Source organism: Bacillus rossius, chromosome 3, assembly GCF_032445375.1.
Source record: "Bacillus rossius redtenbacheri isolate Brsri chromosome 3, Brsri_v3, whole genome shotgun sequence".
Taxonomy (NCBI): Eukaryota; Metazoa; Arthropoda; class Insecta; order Phasmatodea; family Bacillidae; genus Bacillus; species Bacillus rossius.
Window position 1 is genome coordinate 69,439,682 of NC_086332.1, and position 24,495 is coordinate 69,464,176.

General features: G+C 39.8%; 1 protein-coding gene across 1 annotated transcript in view; it reads left to right on the forward strand.

Annotated features, from left to right (window-relative positions):
* Positions 1-24,495, forward strand: part of LOC134530861 (uncharacterized) — a 75,495-nt gene that overhangs the window by 30,530 nt on the left and 20,470 nt on the right. Inside the window, exons 2-3 of the mRNA XM_063366124.1 lie at positions 4,429-4,599; positions 8,281-8,567. Coding sequence (XP_063222194.1) covers positions 4,429-4,599; positions 8,281-8,567 — 458 coding nt within the window. The remainder of the gene's footprint in view (positions 1-4,428; positions 4,600-8,280; positions 8,568-24,495) is intronic.

Below are 24,495 nucleotides of genomic sequence, written 5' to 3' on the forward strand. Positions count from 1 at the left end.
AAGCGACTGGAACTAATTTTCAAAAATTAGATTGCAGGCCACATAAATATCTGTCAAGAGCCTCAAACGAGCACACTCGGCAGTTCCTATCTGGGTTTCCCCATCGCCGTGCGGCGGGCTAAGCGATTATATTTTCAGGGATATACAAAAAAATGTTATGTGCTGATATTGCACGATATATTTCAGTCATTCCAAAGCATGCAATTTGGATTAGCCTACTCGAGAATGGGAAGAGATAATTTCACCTGTACCTATCTATGGATGAATGAATGAATGGACTATGTAATAAAATCTTTCCATTCCATTTTTACCCTCTCTTCGACGTCTGAATGTATCGAAATTTTGCGAATGTATAAAGAACCTCTTGACAATACAATATTTTGGTAACTTAAGGACTTGGAGGATTTAAGGGGGAGTAGGGTGGTCAGAGGGTAAAAAAAAAAAACACTAACTTCGAGTTATGTGTAATACCCAGACTTTTTGTGTATCCACGAGGTCAGGGAATGGTGGGAATTCGCACCTGTACCGACTGTTACCCTAGGACCCGGGTGGGGGGGGGGGGGGGTTAAAAACCCAAAAATTTCGAAAATTTTAAATATTTTTTTATTTTATTTGGAGTGTTTCTGATCCAAAAGGTCGGGTTATGGTAGAAAATGTGCCCGATTGGAGGAGGGGGGAAGGGCGCGTAATAGCCCTAAATTTTGAAATTTTTAAAAGTTTATTCTTTTCGATTTAGAATTTTTCCGAGGTCGGGTTAAGGTGGAAAATGTGTCCGGGGTTCCTTAATGGCAATATGGGTACTTTCTTAAAATAATTCATGCAATGGGAAATTTTGATTTAATGCAGTTTTAATGCAGTTCGTCCGTGTTGTTACATTATTTTTTCTATGGCTAAGTTCCTTCAACGGAATTCTTGTGCTGTCTGATATTTATATGTAGAACATATTTGTCCGTGCTGTCGTTGTGTTGTCCATAATTCTTGTTTAGTTTCATAGTTGGTTCCATTTGTCAGACATCAGCGGATTCAGTCTTGTTTTCTGTGCATTTTTATCTTCATATTTTCAATTATTTATTTTAATTTTCGGAATTTTTTCATGTCAAACAGTGCAAAACTGCAATGGCATATGTCCAAAATCAGCATGAAATCAATATGGGTACTATATCTGAAATTATCTGGCAACTTTTTCGGCGTGATCAAGAGTATGTGATACGGACATTCCATTAGTCCGTGTAGATTTCGGCACAGATGGTGTACATAAAATTAAACAATATCCATTCAATTTCCAGAGAAATACAGCAGTGGTACTGCTGAAAGGTGAATGTTGCCATTAATACTGAGTTGGGCATCTGCCATGCATAAAATGCAAGGCTCCACTGTAGATAATGCAGTTGTTTATTTGGGTTGGCGTCTCTTTGCTGCCGGACAGGTTTATGTAGCTTTTAGTCGCGTAAAGTCACCGGATGGTCTCCAATTAGAAGAACTTGATGGCTCTAAGACACCAAAAAAGTTCCATAAAATTTTGATGCATTAGCTGAAATGACCAGATAACGTGAACCTTAATGATTAATTTTAAGTTCATTGTAACAAATAAATACTTTATCACTCATATTTAGTATTTTTAATTTGTTTCAACTACTCATATTCAATATTTTTATTTTATTTTGAGACTAAAAAGAATAAAATAAACTTATAGTTTTAAAAACTAAAAAAAAAATATTATTGTTGAATGAACTAAAAATTAAAAAATAAAATTTAAAATTAAGTTTTTTGTTTAACAACTCAATAATGCACCACAACTCTGAATAACTAAACACGTGAAGTGCTCTCTGCTTTCATTTTCGTAATGACTATCCTTAAATTATTGACAGAAAATTTAAGAAAAATAATTTGAAGCACCCCCTGGGCGTAGATTCCGGGGGTGATGGCCAGGGGGCCCGGGCCCCCCTGAAATCAAAAAGCCCCTCGCTCAGGGGGGCTTGCCTGCACTTGCAAAAGCGTGACTGTAAAACGTGTTTGATGTCAAAACTATGTCTTATGGGAAACTTTCTGTATATTTAAAAGTTGTATTCTTTGCATGAATTTAGGCCAAAATTGGGGAATGTACAGGGCACCGCATCTAGGAATGACGTGTCGGTTAATCCCACATGCAAACTTCTCGAGCCGCGGCCTCCTCCCCTCCACCCCTCCTCCCCGTAAATTTACGCGTGCCCCACTACCCCATCACTAATTTTAAGTTCGTTATTGTTATTGCGTTCATATATTCATTTTCGTAATCACTATATCCAAAAAAAATTCCAAGTGAATATATTTTAAATTTTAGTATTGACTGTGTTCTAAATTTAGTGATATTAAATATATTAGAAATTATATTGTTAGTACTGTGACATCACTGGGGCTGATCCCAACGGTGTTGGTTGAAGTCCCGGCTGCTCAGATTGGTGGTAGAGGGGGTTCGAGCCTAGCGCAAGTTCTCGTCGTGGAACGAGATGACGAATCTGAGAAGTTTCCTCGCCGTGGTTGCGTCCCGCGTCAGCCAAGGCGTCCGTCCGCGAGCGACCGCGCAGCCCACAGCAACACTCACTAAGCTGCTCACGCGGCAGCTGCGCGACTTGCGATGTCTTCTTTGGCGATCCGCGCGATACTGACGCTACACGATGATCCGGCTCGCAAGATTATCTCTGCCCACACTCCCCTCACTCCCCACACGCGCACTGGCGGTGCCATCGGGGCAAAGAGGTGGCAATGTGCAACAACGGTCTGAGCGACTGGGAGGAGCACTTGGGGCGACGTCAACTGATAGAATATTTAAGACATATATGAGATCTAGCCCCCCAAGTTTGTAGTTACTCATAGCTGTGGTGCATTATTTGTAAGTTGGACAAAAAACTTAAATTTTATTTTTTTTTTAAATTTCATTCTACGATAAAAGTGGTAATTTTTTAGTAATTTTTAAATATAAACGATTATTTTAATCTATGTCGATTATATAGTTATAAAAATTTGACCAATTGCATAGAAGTGGTATCGTCTTAAACAAAGTATTTGTAGTATAATTTATTTGATTCTAGTTAAATATGATCTATGTTTGGTATGTACTATCTAAGTAAATTTTCTACGTACCATCGAATGGCTATATATTCATATATATTTATTTACATAATTTTTTTTTTGTATTTTTCACTTTGTTTATTGAGATAAGAGATTTAAATACTTACAAAAAGTTGATAATGAGAGTACATGTATGATTAAATTTTTAAAAACCTTTTTCCTACAATATTACAAAATATACGCTGCGTGTGCGTTATATTTGTAATACTGTTGAGTGTGACTAACACTTAACTAAAAAATACTCTAGAAATAGTGTAGATCGCCTATTGAAATCCTACTTGAGACTTTCCATGACATCCAAAAATGAGTAACATTGCCATTGACCTATCGATCTGTATGAATATCAACACAACTATCGCATGACTGTATTGATTTGTAAACACGAGTTCATACCGTTTTAGAAATATTGTTCAGGAAATCATTTTAATACACAAAGAGGGAATTAAATTTATTTCGTTAGTTTCTCCATAAAGTAACAGATTAAAATAAAGTGTTGCACCTGTTGACAAACAAATTTGATTGCTTAATGTCGGAAATTAAAAGAGTTCCATGAAGTTTTGCTAAAATGATATTGCTGAAATATATTTTCTACCATACGAGTCAATATTTTGTAGTGGCTACAAAACTTCATGGTTTGAAAATATAACTGTTGAAGTCTGCTGATGAAATGAATGGCTCTTGAATTTATTAACAGTTAAATGATATACTTGAACATTTTTCTTCTGCCCAGCTAGCACCCTCAGTCTTAGGCCGGGTTTATAACCTACACAAGAAACGCAAGTACTCAAGAAACGCAAACGCAAGTGATCAACAACAACGTTTTTTAATACCCATTTATAAACTACGCACGGTGCAAACACGCAACGGAAGCATCGTCCAACTTCCAACTTCTTGCGTTTTAGCTTGCGTTTTCGCTTTCCATGTTTGATGTACAGTTTTTTAGAAAACTTTTAAAGGGCGTGGATATTATGTGGCTATTCGGCAACAGTGTTCTTTTTATATTATAGGCTACATTCATCATTCTTTTAAACTTTCGTAGAGTGAAAGGAATTTGGGTTTTAAAACCAAATGATAGACAATTAAATATTTTTTTTTTTAGTATAAATAAGAATATCAAAAGAAACCCGGGGGGGGGGGGGGGTCTAATTTTTACAATTTCAAGTTGATGGTTAGGTGACGTCTTGTGACTTTCAAGCTTTATAAACGACCGTGATTTACTTGCGTTGGGTATTTGCTGTTTTTTTTTAGCAACTTTGCACTCGTTGCGTGGTTTAACAACTCGGCCTTTGCACGATGTTCAGACTGTGTATGTGTTTCCAGCTGAAGAACTGTCCCTTGCGGTGGCGTGGCTGGTGCGCCGCTGGGCGCCGCTCGTGTGGCTGCACCCGGAGGAGCGGTTCCTGCCTCTGTCGGTGCCCGAGTTCCTGCAGCACGTGGAGGCGCGCGGCGGGGACTCGGAGGCCGGCTTCCTGGTCGCCCACCAGCCGCTAGGTGGGCCTCGTCGGCGGGACCGCCTTATAGGCATTGTTCTCCTCCCCTTCCTCCTCTTCTTCCTCCTCTTCTTCCTCCTCCTCCACCCCTTCTTCCTCTTCCTCCTCTTTCTCCTCTTAATCCTTCCACTCTTCCTCCTCCTCCACCCTTTCTTCCTCTTCCTCCTCTTTCTCCTCTTAATCCTTCCACTCTTCCTCCTCTTCTTCCTTTTTCTCTCATCCTCTTCATCCTCCTTCTCTTCCTCCTCCTCTGCCTCCACTTCTTCCTCCTCTTCTTCCTCCTCTTCTTCCTCCTCATCCTTCTCTTCCTCCACATCTTCCTCCTCTTTCTCCTCCTCCCCTTCCTCCTCTTCGTCCTCCTCTTCGTCCTTCTCTTCCTCCTCCTCATCCTTCTTCCTCCTCTTCGTCCTCTTCCTCCTCTTCGTCCTCTTCCTCCTCTTCGTCCTCTTCCTCCTCTTCGTCCTCCTCTTCTTCCTCCCCTTCCTCTTCCTCCTCTTCATCCTTCTTCTCTTCCTCCTCTTCTTCCTCCTTCTCCTCTTCCTCCTCTTCTTCCTCCTTCTCCTCTTCCTCCTCTTCTTCCTCCTTCTCTCCTTCCCTTCCTCCTCCTCGTCCTCCTCTTCCTTCTTCTCTTCCTCCTCTTCTTCCTCCCCTTCCTCTTCCTTCTCTTCCTCCTCTTCATCCTTCTCTTCCTCCTCTTCACCCTTCTCTTCCTCCTCTTCATCCTTCTCTTCCTCCTCTTCACCCTTCTCTTCCTCCTCTTCATCCTTCTCTTCCTCCTCTTCATCCTTCTCTTCCTCCTCTTCATCCTTCTCTTCCTCCTCTTCTTCCTTCGTCTCTTCCTCCTCTTCTTCCTCCTTCTCTTCCTCCTCCACTGCCTCCTACTTGTTCTCCTCGGCGCGATCCGAACACAACTTAAAAATTTACAGCTTAGAACAGTCGTAATTCAGGATTCAAAACAATTTAATGGACACACGCCGTTGCTAGACTACGCTGGATACCTGATGACGGGGGCATATTATGTCACTGAACGAAACGTTGCAACTGGTCTGTCGAAGGAAACCTACACAGACAAAAGTTATTCTGTACTTTTATAAATAATTCTTTTGGAAACCAGTCGTCAAGAAATAGTTTGTAATACTAAAATAAATATATTGTAACTTTGCACAACACTCATGGCAGTGGTTATTTTTGCATGTATGAAATACTATTTCTAGATAATACTGAGTGTTTATTATGAAAATTGGCACATAATTTTATATTTTGACTGATGTTTCATTCAAGCATAATTTGTTTAAACCGAGGGAGAGATAATAGAGTATTCAATAAATTGACTTTACTTTGTTTTATAATGCTAATTATTGTGCGCTTTTAATACTAGAAAGCTATTCCGGGAACGGTTTACAAATGATTTTAACTTTTGGAGGTAATGGGTCAACACAAAGCATAAATTTCCGGGTGAGAATGCGAACCCCGTATTGCTGCAAGCTCTATTTTGTAGTGTTACAGTTGTTTTCGTGTAAATGTACAAATATTTGTAATTTTACATGAATAGGTATTTATGTTCCATTTAGAATAAATTACAGTTTGTTCTGTATGTATGAGCTGAGCTGTGGTTTTCCTATGACATTCAGTGTACCACAGCAATAGCGTATTTCCAATAGATTATTTGAAATCATTTTTAACCATTGGAAATACCATTCAAAGAACATAACTTTAAAACGATAACAGTCCAAAGCACGTTATTTAGAAACATACACAGCCAAACAAAATATAATTAAAAACGTCATTAGTTAGAAAACAACTACGACACACATATGACTTAGAACTGTCACAAGTTAAAACCCCATAAACTAAAATATTAAATAGTTTTCTAAGTTATGACAACACCCCCCTCTATAATAATTAATTTTATAAACATATTCAGAAGGCCGATGGAAAGTAATTAACGTTGCTGACAAGTCTTCGTGACATTTGTCCAGGAACTATATGATCTCAGACTATTGTGAACTAACATAATTTCCGATTTAATTGTAGCCGAGGTGAAGAATGAATAAAAGTGTTTCCGATGTTGAACACTGCATATAGCCGCTTAAGTAATCAAAATTTCACAATGTCATGAAGTCTATACACATAATAACTGAGCAAAAATGTATATTATATATTAAAAGGATTATAGTGTTGTTACCTAATAGATACTTAGTAAATTGGAATTGGTTAAACCCATTTCACTTAGTATTTTAATACATATTAATTCATAGACTGGAATTCGCTGATTATTCAGGAAATAAAATTACACTTAACACGTATTATTTTCAAATACCTTATTTGGGCTAAGGGATCATTGAAAAGTGCATTTACAAATATGTCAGCCATTTTATTGACCTTCCGAATAGTTGTAAAGATTATTACAGAATCGCCAATGCAAACTTTTGCGAAAGGACAAGTCGCTCGCGTCCTTCCACACATCCTTGTGGCCTCTTACGGGTTCATGGCGATATCATTTAGTAAAAACGTAACAATCGTCAATTTATTAGTCAGTCAACTGCTGTCTACGTCCTTTTAAATTGCCTAAAATAGAGTGTAACATTATTAAACAGAAAAACAATTAAGATTATTTCTTGGTTTGATACACCAGAATTTTTTTTTTGTGTTAAGTATGCATCGGTAAAGGATGCCTGCAAGCTATTAGAAAACGGTCATAGATTCATTCCGTTACCCCAAATATTTACCATAAATTAGAAACTTTCAGCAGAGTATTCAGTATGTGTTATTAATTTGGTTTATTTAAATTACTGGTTAAGATCTAGAGTGTAGCAGGCACTTTCCGAAAGAACTTCCTTCTAAACTAGGGAAAATTTTCACCGCGCGGGTGGCATGAGGTCAAAAGTGTCTCCAGGAATACTTTTTGGGATGGGCTATCGAAAAAAGAAAGGACGCTGTTGCAAAAACTGAGTCAGGAATTGGCCCTGGAACATTTACAAATTCATGGTCTCAAAAAGTGAACATGAATAATTCCATACAACTTTCCATTAAAGTAAAATTTAACACGTTAATTTCGGTATTTAATGAAACGTAAATGAACTCTTTCAAATAATCTTTTAAAAAATTAAATATATCTTTCATTATTCGCCAGTGGAGTATTTCATCCAACCTCCGTAACGAGAAAATTCACGAGTTCTCATGTTGCAAATATAAGTATAATACGAAACATGGACACGAAATTTAATGTAGAATTCTTTAAAATGATGCCGACCGTGATAGATATACCCAAATTTTGTTTTCAACTATATTTTATTGACGCGAATCGGCACGTAGTTTTTTTTTTCTGCCAGACATCAACTATTGAATCATTCTATTTGCAGACCGAAATTTAAAGTATGTAACGAAACGGTTCCGATAAAATCGAAAAACGTTTTGAAAAAAAAATACTAACTTTCGGATTTTCAACAAGGTATTTATTTGAAAAAAATGCGTATCTGGTTAAAATTCACTGAACAGTTAATACTGCATAGCTTACCTTTTGTCCTCACGCTATCCGCCACAGAATGCAGCACCTTGACTTCCCTCGCATTCACGGAAGTACTCCCACCAAACGCCGTGTACCGAGAGCCAAGATGTTACATAACTGGAGGGGTGGGCCAGCTGCGCGTGAGTTGCATCGTGTCGGCGTGCGCGTGCGCAGACTCGCTGCTGGCGAACGGGACGTCGTTCCTGCACGGGCGGGACCCCAGCTCCGGCGACGGCGTGCCGGTGTACGCGCTGGTGCGGCGCTGCAACGGCTCGGGAGACGACCAGCCCCTGAGCTTCCACGTCACCTACTGGATGTTCTACCCGTACAGCGAGGGCAAGCCCGTCTGCACGCTGCTGGGCCTGCTGCCCCTGCCGCAGCTGCGGGGGCGCTGCCTGGGCTCGCGCCTGCAGTTCGGCGGCCACGTGGGCGACTGGGAGCACCTGAGCCTGCTGTTCCAGGTGCCGCCCATGCACTCTTCAACTGACATGCCGCTCATGCACTCTTAGCTAGTCACGGACTCTTCAACTGACATGCCGCTCATGCACTCTTAGCTAGTCACGGACTCTTCAACTGACATGCCGCTCATGCTCTCTTAGCTAGTCACGGACTCTTCAACTGACATGCCGCTCATGTACTCTTAGCTAGTCACGGACTCTTCAACTGACATGCCGCTCATGCACTCTTAGCTAGTCACGGACTCTTCAACTGACATGCCGCTCATGCACTCTTAGCTAGTCACGGACTCTTCAACTGACATGCCGCTCATGTACTCTTAGCTAGTCACGGACTCTTCAACTGACATGCCGCTCATGCACTCTTAGCTAGTCACGGACTCTTCAACTGACATGCCGCTCATGCACTCTTAGCTAGTCACGGACTCTTCAACTGACATGCCGCTCATGCTCTCTTAGCTAGTCACGGACTCTTCAACTGACATGCCGCTCATGCTCTCTTAGCTAGTCACGGACTCTTCAACTGACATGCCGCTCATGCACTCTTAGCTAGTCACGGACTCTTCAACTGACATGCCGCTCATGCTCTCTTAGCTAGTCACGGACTCTTCAACTGACATGCCGCTCATGTACTCTTAGCTAGTCACGGACTCTTCAACTGACATGCCGCTCATGCACTCTTAGCTAGTCACGGACTCTTCAACTGACATGCCGCTCATGCACTCTTAGCTAGTCACGGACTCTTCAACTGACATGCCGCTCATGTACTCTTAGCTAGTCACGGACTCTTCAACTGACATGCCGCTCATGCACTCTTAGCTAGTCACGGACTCTTCAACTGACATGCCGCTCATGCACTCTTAGCTAGTCACGGACTCTTCAACTGACATGCCGCTCATGCTCTCTTAGCTAGTCACGGACTCTTCAACTGACATGCCGCTCATGTACTCTTAGCTAGTCACGGACTCTTCAACTGACATGCCGCTCATGTACTCTTAGCTAGTCACGGACTCTTCAACTGACATGCCGCTCATGTACTCTTAGCTAGTCACGGACTCTTCAACTGACATGCCGCTCATGCACTCTTAGCTAGTCACGGACTCTTCAACTGACATGCCGCTCATGCTCTCTTAGCTAGTCACGGACTCTTCAACTGACATGCCGCTCATGTACTCTTAGCTAGTCACGGACTCTTCAACTGACATGCCGCTCATGTACTCTTAGCTAGTCACGGACTCTTCAACTGACATGCCGCTCATGTACTCTTAGCTAGTCACGGACTCTTCAACTGACATGCCACTCATGCACTCTTAGCTAGTCACGGACTCTTCAACTGACATGCCGCTCATGTACTCTTAGCTAGTCACGGACTCTTCAACTGACATGCCGCTCATGCACTCTTAGCTAGTCACGGACTCTTCAACTGACATGCCGCTCATGTACTCTTAGCTAGTCACGGACTCTTCAACTGACATGCCGCTCATGCACTCTTAGCTAGTCACGGACTCTTCAACTGACATGCCGCTCATGTACTCTTAGCTAGTCACGGACTCTTCAACTGACATGCCGCTCATGCACTCTTAGCTAGTCACGGACTCTTCAACTGACATGCCGCTCATGTACTCTTAGCTAGTCACGGACTCTTCAACTGACATGCCGCTCATGCACTCTTAGCTAGTCACGGACTCTTCAACTGACATGCCGCTCATGTACTCTTAGCTAGTCACGGACTCTTCAACTGACATGCCGCTCATGCACTCTTAGCTAGTCACGGACTCTTCAACTGACATGCCGCTCATGCACTCTTAGCTAGTCACGGACTCTTCAACTGACATGCCGCTCATGTACTCTTAGCTAGTCACGGACTCTTCAACTGACATGCCGCTCATGCACTCTTAGCTAGTCACGGACTCTTCAACTGACATGCCGCTCATGCACTCTTAGCTAGTCACGGACTCTTCAACTGACATGCCGCTCATGCACTCTTAGCTAGTCACGAACTCTTCAACTGACATGCCGCTCACGCACTCTTAGCTAGTCACGGACTCTTCAACTGACATGCCGCTCATGCACTCTTAGCTAGTCACGGACTCTTTCAACTGACATGCCGCTCATGCACTCTTAGCTAGTCACGGACTCTTCAACTGACATGCCGCTCATGCACTCTTAGCTAGTCACGGACTCTTCAACTGAAACCAGCTGGTGTGACCACACACTGAAAAAAAAAATTATAAAAATTTTGTGTTCGAGTATTTCAGTACTCGCCAGAGATATGTAACATAATACACGTGAAATAAAAAACGTGGATATAAATTTTAACGTAATTTTTTTAAATAATACCATTGAATAAGCAATTTGTGTTTCAAACTACATTTCTTGACGCGAATCACAAGTAAATTCAGCACCCACCCTAGAATTCGTTGCCTGAGCAGCTACGTCACCTATCGAATCATTAAATCTGCGTAGCGAAAGGTAAATCTGTATAATGAAACTGCTCCGATAAAATAGAAAAAGACTTAAAAAAACTTGAAGCCGTCTTTGGAACTGATGCTTGACAAGGAATTTTATTATAATATCGCACATATTGTTTGAAATTAACTAAACAGTTAATATATTATTTTTTTTCAGTTTGGCTTTATGAACTTTGATCCGCCACAGATGGTAGCACCGTGGTTACACATTTTCGTTCCTGCGACTTTCGTTCTATTCACTAAATTACTACTACCGATTGCCGTAAACCGAGAGCTAAACTGTTACACAGCAATTGTACTAATTACGAAAAACAGCAGAGTAATAGCATTTTGCGGAAGCCGGGGTGTAATACAAGAATTCAGTCTGAAATTAAACCTACAATAGAATATTATGCACAATTAAAAATGTGATTCATATTACAGACGAAACAGGTAAGTAAGTTGCCCCGTATGGTTAAACTTAAATGCATATTAAAATGATTCATTTTAAAAATAACGAGTTAGCACAGTTTTTAAGAAATTGAATTCAAGGCACGTGTTATCCACTGTTGTTAGTCCAGATCTAAGTTAGCTAGTTGAGAGTATAGCAGAACATTCACTTCAATAAGTTTTGATCGTCCACAACTATCTGAGGCGCCTTCCCGATTAAATTTGCGTTCATTGCCAACATCGGTATTAAATGCGTCTACTTAATGTAAACAACCATATTTAAAAAGAACACCGATCCAGTGGAGTATTGATGCTTGATGCTTTAGCTTGCTGCTAACATGTAGAGTAGAAGGTAGTCGACACAGGAATACTGTCAATATTGTAGCATGCTTGGTTGGTGCGCCGCTGCTCACATTACCAGATTGTTTGCGCGCCACGCAAACAATGGATGGCCGTCTTTGTCCTCCGCAGCTACCGGGCGCGCGACGTCGTGGGACACTTGTCGACTCGGCGAGACTCCTTTGCACCGAACGAACATTTTAAGAGACGCTGTGCTCAACTAGGCTAGTCACCACTGTTCGTATAACCGTACTAGGTAATTGTTCCCTATTGCATTATATCAAAGCTTTTCAATGCAAATATCTTCATAATAAAATAAATTAATTTTGTAAATGTATAGTTTAAATCACAAACACATTACACTGCTTACTTTATTTTAATATTATACGTTTAAATACAATAGGATGTGTTTACACAGAACAACTGTTCCCGGGAACAATGTTCCTCAAAGTCAAATATATTTTTGTAATTCTATAGTTTTGCATCACAAACACAAGCGTTCCTTTTTATATGTGTAAAAATCTTAGCTATCGGTATATGGGATTTCGTATGAGTAAAAAAGCTTTGATTGTGAAACTAATAGCTTTGGTTGTGAAACCACCCTGAAATAGTTTTGGTAAACTAAAATAGTCATAGTAAAAAGTAATCTCAAGTTTTAAAATACCTAAGAAAGCTGGCATTGCAATAAATATAATACACATCCGTCTTGCAATATGTTCACGCACTCGATAGCACAGCGGTAGAACTCAGCTTTATAAGGTTAATGTTTTCCTGTAATAATTTTATACAGATTGATATCAGTCGTTTTAAAAAAAATAATATACAAACAAACACTTAGTGTTATAGTATTTATTTTAAGATGTAAGAAGTATAATTTCTAACATGTGCTGAAACGTTATAATATGAACTGTTTAATGAATTTTTACCAGATGTACAGTATTTTAATAAATATTACTTGTCGAAAATCAGGCCCAAAGCCGGGGTTTAGGATTTTTTCAAAAATGTTTCGCTTTTATCGGTGCCGTTTCTAATTGTTTAAAATTTAAATTTGTTTCATGTTTACATCTGTGGGTGATGGTCCCAAGCTAATTCTAGCGGCGAGCTCAGAAATAAGTAATTCGCGTCTAGAAATGTTGGTATGTGTTTGAAAAACGAATATTGTATTGATCAGTATATTTATCACGCTCAGAATTATTTTTAACAATTCTACTTTAAATTTTGTGTCAAAGTTTTGTATTATAAGTTTATTTGCAACATGATAAACACATTAACTTGCTCGTTGCCGAGGGTAGATGTTTACACATCACAGGCGAGTACTCAGTCTCACTCACCATTTTTTTAATCGAATATATTTTGTAATTCTATAGTTTTGCATCACGAAAACAACAATTCCTTTATCTATTTTAATATCTTATTTTTAAATCCAACTGAGCACGAAATAAGGAACAATTACCCCATTCCATCCAGCTATCTCGTTCCCTGTTGCGACCGTTAATATGTAGAAGACTTGCTAGCTAGTTTCACCTGCCCGTCGCCCCGTTCGACTCACGACGACACTTTCAGTGCTTGCCATCGCGAGACTCGCTCTCGCTACCAGCAACTGTAACCGGACATCTGCGAACGGTCTCCCGACTAACCTTAACGCCAACTGCCTTCAGACGCCATCCTTCCAGAGACTAGTCCAACACTACGCCAGCGGGCTTCGCCTACCCGGGCACACATACGGTGTGCAGAGCTTCAGGAAAAACAACGCGATTTCAAAACTACTCAAAATATCCGAGTGGGGCCTGCTTACGAAAAGCATTTAAGAGTTCACTGAGGGCCGAAAATTACTTGTTATTATGGTTTAAGTTTTTAAACTGTATTTTTAGAAGAGTTGGCTAAAACGCATGTTTTCAGAGCACATTTTAGGCGTAAAAAAACCGGTATATATTCTTTAAAACAATTAAGGGACTTGCATTACGCCTGTATCTTTATTTATCCGCCATATAATTTTACTGTCACCGCTCAAATTTCACAGTTATCCTGTGACGACGAGAAGACTGCGCGCCATTTCAGAGCCTTGCGCTTAGAGGCGACACCGCGCTTGAAACACCGGCGAGCGTCGCTCTTATCATCCCGCCTCACTAACACAGATACACCCCTGACGAGGCGGGCCCCTTAACTCGTACCGTAATGTCGCACATTTCTCCTACTTCGAAGACAGCGCTAACCCCTCTCGCGCGGCGCTTCGAGGAACTGCCCTTCACGCTACCGCCGAGCTCAGCCGGGCTACTTACACTAGCCGGTGCAACGTCATCAGCCCAACTGAATTATATGTTTATAGATTACATAACACAAAAAAAGATAAAAATGATTTATTTGATATTAATCACTCAGGTCAGACGAACTCGAAGCCCCGTATCGAATCGAAAGAAGCACCTAAAATTAATAATGGGTAGAGACATGCAAAATTCGCGGATTCATTTCGCGATAGGCTAGCATCAAAACAACTATACCTTCGTACCGCTTCTGCGATTGTCCCACATTTTATCCGGGGAACTGTGAGCCAATGGGAAACACTAAACCAAGAAAGTGCAATTACGGACAGCCTAGTTGAGACGTATCACGCGTCAGTAGCCAATGAACAGGTGTCATTTCCGCGAGTTTTTAAAGGACTGTGGAGTCTATCCTAGAGGTCAACGAATCCGCGAATTTTGCAGGTCTCTAATAATGGGTTGTTTTAATTCCTTTTAAATGGTTTTTCGTAAAATATATGCCAAGTTCTAGCTTCAGAATTTCGTGTTTTGTTGTAAATATAGATAATCATGCATGTTAAAGAAATACAAGTGCATTATTTTGCTGGTTTCTGATTAATAGAGTATCTCTAGTCCAGAATTCTAGATACAAGACCCTGTCCGGATCAACGAAAGTCCGGATTCAGCTTAATTGGCGTAAAAAAACTCGTAATACATGATTTCTATAGAGGAAAATATATAAATACACGTATTTTCTTCATAAATCAACATATCCTACAGTTAATTTAAACTTTCATACTGTATACGTAAACCTAAGAGTAGTATAGGAATGTATTTCCTGGGACACGGGTCCGGGGCGAGGATTGAAGATTGTTTACATTGTGACGTCACGGCCGCCTTCATGGATGAGCGTAACGGGACACAGCGTAACGGGACATAACGTAACGGGACAAGAAGATCACGGCGGCCATTTTGGATCCGCCATCTTGGATCCGCCATTTTGGATGACGTAATTGTGTTCTCGAAAATTCCGGGGAGGTGTGTTCCGCCATATTTGATTATGAGGTCACCGTTGCAGTTTTTCGTTACGGCCGCCATCTTTAAAATCTTTATTTATTATCCGATTTTAATGAATTTTTTTTTAAAAATCATTAAAAAAATTAAATAATAAAATTTTAATAAAATACTTATAAAAAACAAACATTTACGACACGGAGCTCGGAGTCCTCGGTTCGAACCAGGTGAGGGCAAAAAAAAATGGCGACCGATCCAAACCTCACAGTGGACGCAGGCAGACTGACTCCCACCACTTTTTTTCAAAGCATATATATCGTCACCTAGTATGACGTCATGTCCGCCATCTTGAAATTTAGACACCATCTAGAAAATCTTTATTTATTATCCGATTTTAATGAAAAAAATTCCAAAATTCATCAAAAAATTAACGTATTTGAATTCTGTTTGATTATATCAATGTACGTCCTTGGTTCGATTCCCGGCGAAAGTAAACAGTCGATCCTTCCTTCATGAAAGCTACCTAGACTGATCTACCACCACCAATACCAAGGAATATATCATCAACTGGAATGACATCATGTCCACCATCTTGTCTTCATCCGCTGGAGACCATCATCTTGTTTTCGTCTGCTAGAGTGTGCCGATACCATGTCGTATAATTATCTGGTCACCACACTTTTGTCCTCAACTGTTGACATTGAACATTGACCTTGAACTTTGACCTTAACCTTGAAATTTGACATTGACCTTGAAATTTGACATTGACCTTAAAATTTGACCTTGACCTTTAAATTTGGCCTTGACCTTGAAATTTGACCTTGACCTTGAAATTTGACCTTGACCTTGAAATTTGACCTTGTCCTTGAAATTTGACTTTGTCCTTGTCGACCATCATGGATCCGACATTTTATGTTCAGTGCATGCTACCAGGAGCTACCACCTGCTGGAGTACGCCATAGTGTGTGTGTGTACTTGATTATAGAGTACATTTCCATCTAGATGATTTTATTCTAACCCGCTACAGTGCAGTAATCATTTATTATGGAGGTGCCCCTCGCCATCTTGAAATTTGGCCGCCATCTTGAAATCATATAATAATGTAGCTAGAAAAGCGGGAAAAAATCCAAAATTCATTAAATAAATTTGTAATCCATATAATGATTGATTGGATCGACTAAGGTCCTTGGTTCGATCCCTGGCCGATACAAAACAACTTTAATTTAAAAAAAATACTAAAAAGTGTTAGGTTGGAGAAAATAAAACCACCACAAGTTCTTTTAAAAAAATTTTGTTACATAAATACATTACACTACTACAAGTACTAAAAAACACTGACAAATTACCAAAGCCTTTTGGATTCCTCGATTCAATCAGTCTTCTTATTGTACGGACTAAGCCTTTTACATGACTTTAAATGTCTATCCGATCCGTTCATCACCACAGCCAGAGACGGACTGAAGTTCATAGCACTTATATAGTCTAATTAGCTGGTACAACACATGAGTCAAATCAATAACCATGTTCATTATACGTCTCGGAGCATTTTTTATAATGACGATGTAAGCTATCGAGACGTGAAATTAGTTTATTGCACTTATTGCACTGAAATTGTATTCTTTGAACATTATTAGAACAACCGCTTCTTTCATGTCTGCGAGCATTTGAGGTGATAGTAAATGATGCACCACAGTATTTGCACTGATGCGAAGTACGCTCTTCATTAATTGAAGTATTCAATGCTGATGAAACTTCAGCTGATGGTGGAACAGCACATATCGAAGTCTCCTCCAGTGTTGTCAGAGACGTTGCCAACGGGATCTGCTCCAACATCGTCGGCGCCGACGTCATGGTTCTCGTAGTCGATAATACATCCTCCATCGAGTACGACGTTAAAGTCGGTAAAGATGCCATCGAAGTCTCAAGAACAGGCAATTACACGACTTATGCACCAGAAGAAACAAACTATGTGATCCGTACACCGTCGACGGCAGTAACAAACTGAGCGTCCTGCTGTCTAGGACTCGTTTATATACATTAACCGGTTTGAATAATACGCTAGTCAAATCAAGAACAATTTACTAAAATACTAGAGTCAAAACAACATTAAAAAATAGAAGCACCATCAACAAAACAGGAAGCACATTTGGAAGCACCTTCAAAAAAGGAAAAACAATAGGAAGCACCGACTACGAAAAAACAGCACATTTGGAAGCACCGTCATCGAAAAGGCAGCACATTTGGAAGCACCGACAACGAAAAGGCAGCACATTTGGAAGCACCGACTACGAAAAGGCAGCACATTTGGCAGCACCGAAAACGAAAAGGCAGCACATTTGGCAGCACCGACTACGAAAAGGCAGCACATTTGACAGCACCGACAACGAAAAGGCAGCACATTTGGAAGCACCGACTACGAAAAGGCAGCACATTTGGAAGCACCGACTACGAAAAGGCAGCACATTTGGCAGCACCGACAACTAAAAGGCAGCACATTTGGAAGCACCGACTACGAAAAGGCAGCACATTTGACAGCACCGACAACGAAAAGGCAGCACATTTGGAAGCACCGACTACGAAAAGGCAGCACATTTGGAAGCACCGACAACGAAAAGGCAGCACATTTGGAAGCACCGACTACGAAAAGGCAGCACATTTGGCAGCACGGACAACGAAAAGGCAGCACATTTGGAAGCACCGACTACGAAAAGGCAGCACATTTGAAAGCACCGACAATGAAAAGGCAGCACATTTGGAAGCTCCGACTACGAAAAGGCAGCACATTTCGAAGCACCGACAACGAAAAGGCAGCACATTTGGAAGCACCATCATCGAAAAGGCAGCACATTTGGAAGCTCCATCAACAAAAAAAAAGGCAAAAATGAAGCACAAGTTATGAGATCTAATCTTAGTTAGAAATCAGAATACAAGAAATAAAAACTTTAAATTATTTATTTTATTGCTTTACATTATACAAATGCAAGTAAAACAAGCCATTATTGTATGTAGCCAGCATTCCTCAGTTCCTTGAGTATGAAGGATATTTCTTTGATGCACGAATAGTTTCCTGCACAAAGCGAACCATATAGAAGTCTTAGCCGGTCATCCAATATGTTTGGTTCTTTCCATGATGTGTAATCATTCTCTTCTACCACCATCTTCCTTGCACCTTTATAATAAATATTATGATCTCTGGTGTCTTCCATTTTACCACCAACCTCAGGGTAACTTTCATGCTTGAGACGGTGATCATCAAAAGCTTGATCAGATTTATTTAATATATCACGTTGTTTCCACCGTTTGGGTCTCAGGACACCGCCACATTCTTCGATCTTGGCAGCTTTAGGTGCTTCATCATAGTCTATGTCTTCGTCAACAGCCTCAGAGTCACTGTAACAATCACCATAGAAGGAATCGTCTTCACCCAATTTACCGTAATAATTCGATGTTGATGATGATGAAGTGTCTTCATCGTCTTCATGCTTCCTTTTTAGGAGTCCATCATTTTTACAAAGTAGGAAACATCTACTTGAATTCAGCTGGAATATATTCTCACTTTTCACGTTAAGGATTCTTCCATTGTCTTCATTCTTCCGTAAATCATCAACCTCCTTCAATTTAAGTTCTTTGTCGAGATCGGAAGAGCCAAGAAAATTATTGTCGTAATGCAGATCACTCTTTCTTAGGCTAGTAGATTCATCGTTGTCCTCTAGCTTGTACGCAGGCTTGGCGCTACAAGTTCTGCCATGTCTTTTTAGGCTCTCTCTCCGCGTAAACGACTTGCTACATCGAACACAACTTATCATATTGCGCAGTGGATTTTTAACACAGTCATTCTTCTCGTGTTGTCTTTTATTTTTTTTTTTCAAGATAAACTCTTTACTACAAAACTTACACCTATGTTCTTTCGATACAGCGTCAGATCCCAAATCGGAATTCATATTAGTTACTGAGACTAATGCCAGATACCATTTGGTTGTTTTTAATTAGATCCAATACTTAAATAGAAACTTTTTCATATTTCATCAGCGAGAATTAATATATCTCCTGCAAAAGTACTTTATGCATGTAGTTCTGCTTTTCAACAACAGATGTCGCCACATGTTGCTTGCAGGTAAATAATATTTAGTTATTTTATGCGGGATGCGGGATGCTCACTAACGATCGCAAAAGAAGGATGGCTTCGCTAGACTCCAAGGAAAAGGAAGTTCGTCTTGCATGTTGGTGCTCCACAGATGTCTCATGGCATAATATTAATTTGACTGAGTAATGATATTTGTTAATTCCAACTGATAAAAATATTGCAAGTTTTGATTTAGTAGCAGAAATTATCGAATTAAATGTAACTCCAAATAAAATGATATGTCTCATCAGACAAAAAAAAATCCATGCAGAGAGTGGTTTCTCATAATAGTCAGAAACACTTGAAGAAACCACAGGAATGATTGCAAGAACACGGGAAAAACCATCAAAATATTGACAAGAATTATCAGGAGCACACGGAGAAAACCATCATAATATTGGCAAGAATAATCAGGAGCACACGGAGAAAACCATCATAATATTGACCAGATTAATCAGAAGTACTCGGAGAAAACCACCAAAGGTTTACTTGATATCATAAAATTACAGGAAAAAATATTTAAAAATAAAAATAAATTAATAAAAATATTTAAAAAATGCATAAATTTCTGGCTTGTACAAGAACTCTATCTTTGCTCAACAATGATAAGTTTACAAGCTAGCAGAAACTGTTTATGCATTTTTTTTATTTTTTTTTATTTATTTTTATTTTTAAATCTTTTTTCCTGTAATTTTATGATATCAAGGAAAACATGTGGTGGTTTTCTCCGAGTACTTCTGATTAATCTGGTCAATATTATGATGGTTTTCTCCGTGTGCTCCTGATTATTCTTGCCAATATTATGATGATTTTCTCCGTGTGCTCCTGATTATTCTTGTCAATATTTTGATGGTTTTTCCCGTGTTCTTGCAATATCCTGTGGTTTCTTCAAGTGTTTCTGACTATTCTGAGAAACCACTCTCTGCATGGATTTTTTTTGTCTAATGAGACATGTCATTTTATTTGGAGTTACATTTAATTCGATAATTTCTGCTACTAAATCAAAGCTTCAATATTTTTATCAGGTGGAATTAACAAATATCATTACTCAGTCAAATTAATATTATGCCATGAGACATCTGTGGAGCACCAACATGCAAGACGAACTTCCTTTTCCTTGGAGTCTAGCGAAGCCATCCTTCTTTTGCGATCCTTAGTGAGCATCCCGCATCCCGCATAAAAGAACTAAATATTATTTACCTGCAAGCAACATGTGGCGACATCTGTTGTTGAAAAGCAGAACTACATGCATAAAGTACTTTTGCATGAGATATATTAATTCTCGCTGATGAAATGTGAAAAAGTTTCTATTTAAGTATTGGATCTAATTAAAAACAACCAAATGGTATCTGGCATTAGTCTCAGTAACTAATATGAATTCCGATTTGGGATCTGACGCTGTATCGAAAGAACATAGGTGTAAGTTTTGCAGTAAAGAGTTTATCTTGAGAAAGAATAAAAGACAACACGAGAAGAATGACTGTGTTAAAAATCCACTGCGCAATATGATAAGTTGTGTTCGATGTAGCAAGTCGTTTACGCGGAGAGAGAGCCTAAAAAAACATGGCAGAACTTGTAGCGCCAAGCCTGCGTACAAGCTAGAGGACAACGATGAATCTACTAGCCTAAGGAAGAGTGATCTGCTTTACGACAATAATTTTCTTGGCTCTTCCGTTCTCGACAAAGAACTTTAATTGAAGGAGGTTGATGATTTACGGAAGAATGAAAACAATGGAAGAATCCTTAACGTGAAAAGTGAGAATATATTCCAGCCGAATTCAAGTAGATGTTTCCTACTTTGTAAAAACGATGGACTCATAAAAAGGAAGCATGAAGACGATGAAGACACTTCAACATCATCAACATCGAATTATTACGGTAAATTGGGTGAAGACGATTCCTTCTATGGTGATTGTTACAGTGACTCTGAGGCTGTTGACAAAGACATAGACTATGATGAAGCACCTAAAGCTGGCAAGATCGAAGAATGTGGCGGTGTCGTGAGACCGAAACGGTGGAGACGACGTGATATATTAAATAAATCTGATCAAGCTTGTGATGATCACCGTCTCAAACATGAAAGTTACCCTGAGGTTGGTGGTAAAACGGTAGACACCAGATATCATAATATTTATTATAAATGTGCAAGGAAGATGGTGGTAGAAAAGAATGATTACACATCATGGAAAGATCCAAACATATTGGATGACCGGCTAAGACTTCTATATGGTTCGCTTTGTGCAGGAAACTATTCGTGCATCAAAGAAATATCCTTCATACTCAAGGAACTGAGGAATGCTGGCTACATACAATAATGGCTTGTTTTACTTGCATTTGTATAATGTAAAGCAATAAAATAAATAATTTAAAGTTTTTATTTCTTGTATTCTGATTTCTAACTAAGACTTAGATCTCGTAACTTGTGCTTCCTTTTTGCCTTTTTTTTGTTGTTGGAGCTTCCAAATGTGCTGCCTTTTCGATGATGGTGCTTCCAAATGTGCTGCCTTTTCGTTGTCGGTGCTTCGAAATCTACTGCCTTTTCGTAGTCGGAGCTTCCAAATGTGCTGCCTTTTCATTGTCGGTGCTTCCAAATGTGCTGCCTTTTCGTAGTCGGTGCTTCCAAATGGGCTGCCTTTTCGTTGTCGGTGTTGCCAAATGTGCTGCCTTTTCGTAGTCGGTGCTTCCAAATGTGCTGCCTTTTCGTTGTCGGTGCTTCCAAATGTGCTGCCTTTTCGTAGCCGGTGCTTCCAAATGTGCTGCATTTCCGTTGTCGGTGCTGTCAGATGTGCTGCCTTTTCGTAGTCGGTGCTTCCAAATGTGCTGCCTTTTCGTAGTCGGTGCTTCCAAATGTGCTGCCTTTTCGTTGTCGGTGCTGCCAAATGTGCTGCCTTTTCGTAGTCGGTGCTTCCAAATGTGCTGCCTTTTCGTAGTCGGTGCTTCCAAATGTGCTGCCTTTTCGTTGTCGGTGCTGTCAAATGTGCTGCCTTTTCGTAGTCGGTGCTTCCAAATGTGCTGCCTTTTCGTTTTCGGTGCTGCCAAATGTGCTGCCTTTTTGTAGTCGGTGCTTCCAAATGTGCTGCCTTTTCGTAGTCGGTGCTTCCAAATGTGCTGCCTTTTCGATGACGGTGCTTCCAAATGTGCTGTTTTTTCGTAGTCGGTGCTTCCTATTGTTTTTCCTTTTTTGAAGGGGCTTCCAAATGTGCTTCCTTTTTTGTTGATGGTGCTTCTATTTTTTTAATGTTGTTTAGACTCTAGTATTTTAGTAAATTGTTCTTGATTTGACTAGCGTATTATTCAAAACGGTTAATGTATATAAACGAGTCCTAGACAGCAGGACGCTCAGTTTGTTACTGCCGTCGACGGTGTACGGATCACCTAGTTTGTTTCTTCTGGTGCATAAGTCGTGTAATTGCCTGTTCTTGAGACTTCGATGGCATCTTTACCGACTTTAACGTCGTACTCGATGGAGGATGTATTATCGACTACGAGAACCATGACGTCGGCGCCGACGATGTTGGAGCAGATCCCGTTGGCAACGTCTCTGACAACACTGGAGGAGACTTCGATATGTGCTGTTCCACCATCAGCTGAAGTTTCATCAGCATTGAATACTTCAATTAATGAAGAGCGTACTTCGCATCAGTGCAAATACTGTGGTGCATCATTTACTATCACCTCAAATGCTCGCAGACATGAAAGAAGCGGTTGTTCTAATAATGTTCAAAGAATACAATTTCAGTGCAATAAGTGCAATAAACTAATTTCACGTCTCGATAGCTTACATCGTCATTATAAAAAATGCTCCGAGACGTATAATGAACATGGTTATTGATTTGACTCATATGTTGTACCGGCTAATTAGACTATATAAGTGCTATGAACTTCAAACCGTCTCTGGCTGTGGTGATGAACGGATCGGATAGACATTTAAAGGCATGTAAAAGGCTTAGTCCGTACAATAAGAAGACTGATTGAATCGAGGAATCCAAAAGGCTTTGGTAATTTGTCAGTGTTTTTTTAGTACTTGTAGTAGTGTATTGAATTTATGTAATACATTTTTTTTAATAGAACTTGTGGTGTTTTTATTTTCTCAAACCTAACACTTTTTTAGTATTTTTTTTAAATTAAAGTTGTTTTATATCGGCCAGGGATCGAACCATGGACCTTAGTCGATCCAATCAATCATTATATGGATTACAAATTTATTTAATGAATTTTGGATTTTTTCCCGCTTTTCTAGCTACATTATTATATGATTTCAAGATGGCGGCCGAATTTCAAGATGGAAATGTACTCTATAATACAAGTACACACACACACTATGGCGTACTCCAGCAGGTGGTAGCTCCTGGTAGCATGTACTGAACATAAAATGTCGGATCCATGATGGTCGACAAGGACAAAGTCAAATTTCAAGGACAAGGTGAAAATTCAAGGTCAAGGTCAAATTTCAAGGCCAAAGTCAAATTTCAAGGTAAAATATGAAGGTCAAGGTCAAATTTCAAGGTCAAGGTCAAATTTCAAGGCAATGTCAAAGTTCAAGGTCAAGGTCAAAGTTCAAGGTCAATGTTCAATGTCAACAGTTGAGGACAAAAGTGTGGTGACCAGATAATTATACGACATGGTATCGGCACACTCTAGCAGACGAAGACAAGATGATGGTCTCCAGCGGATGAAGACAAGATGGTGGACATGATGTCATTCCAGTTGATGATATATACCTTGGTATTGGTGGTGGTAGATCAGTCTAGGTAGCTTTCATGTAGGAAGGATCGACTGTTTACTCTCGCCGGGAATCGAACCAAGGACGTACATCGATATAATCAAACAGAATTCAAATACGTTAATTTTTTGATGAATTTTGGAATTTTTTTCATTAAAATCGGATAATAAATAAAGATTTTCAAGATGGCGGACATGACATCATACTAGGTGACGATATATATGCTTTGAAAAAAAGTGGTGGGAGTCAGTCTACCTGCGTCCACTGTGAGGTTTGAATCGGTCGCCATTTTTTTTTGCCCTCACCGGGTTCGAACCGAGGACTCCAAGCTCCGTGTCGTAAATGTTTGTTTTTTATTAGTATTTTATTACAATTTTATTATTTAATTTTTTTTATAATTTTTAAAAAAAATTTCATTAAAATCGGATAATAAATAAAGATTTTAAAGATGGCGGCCGTAACTAAAAACTGCAACAGTGACATCATAATCCAATATGGCGGAACACACCTCACCGGAATTTTCTAGAACACAATTACGTCATCCAAAATGGCGGATCCAAGATGGCGGATGCAAAATGGCCAACGTGATCTAATTGTC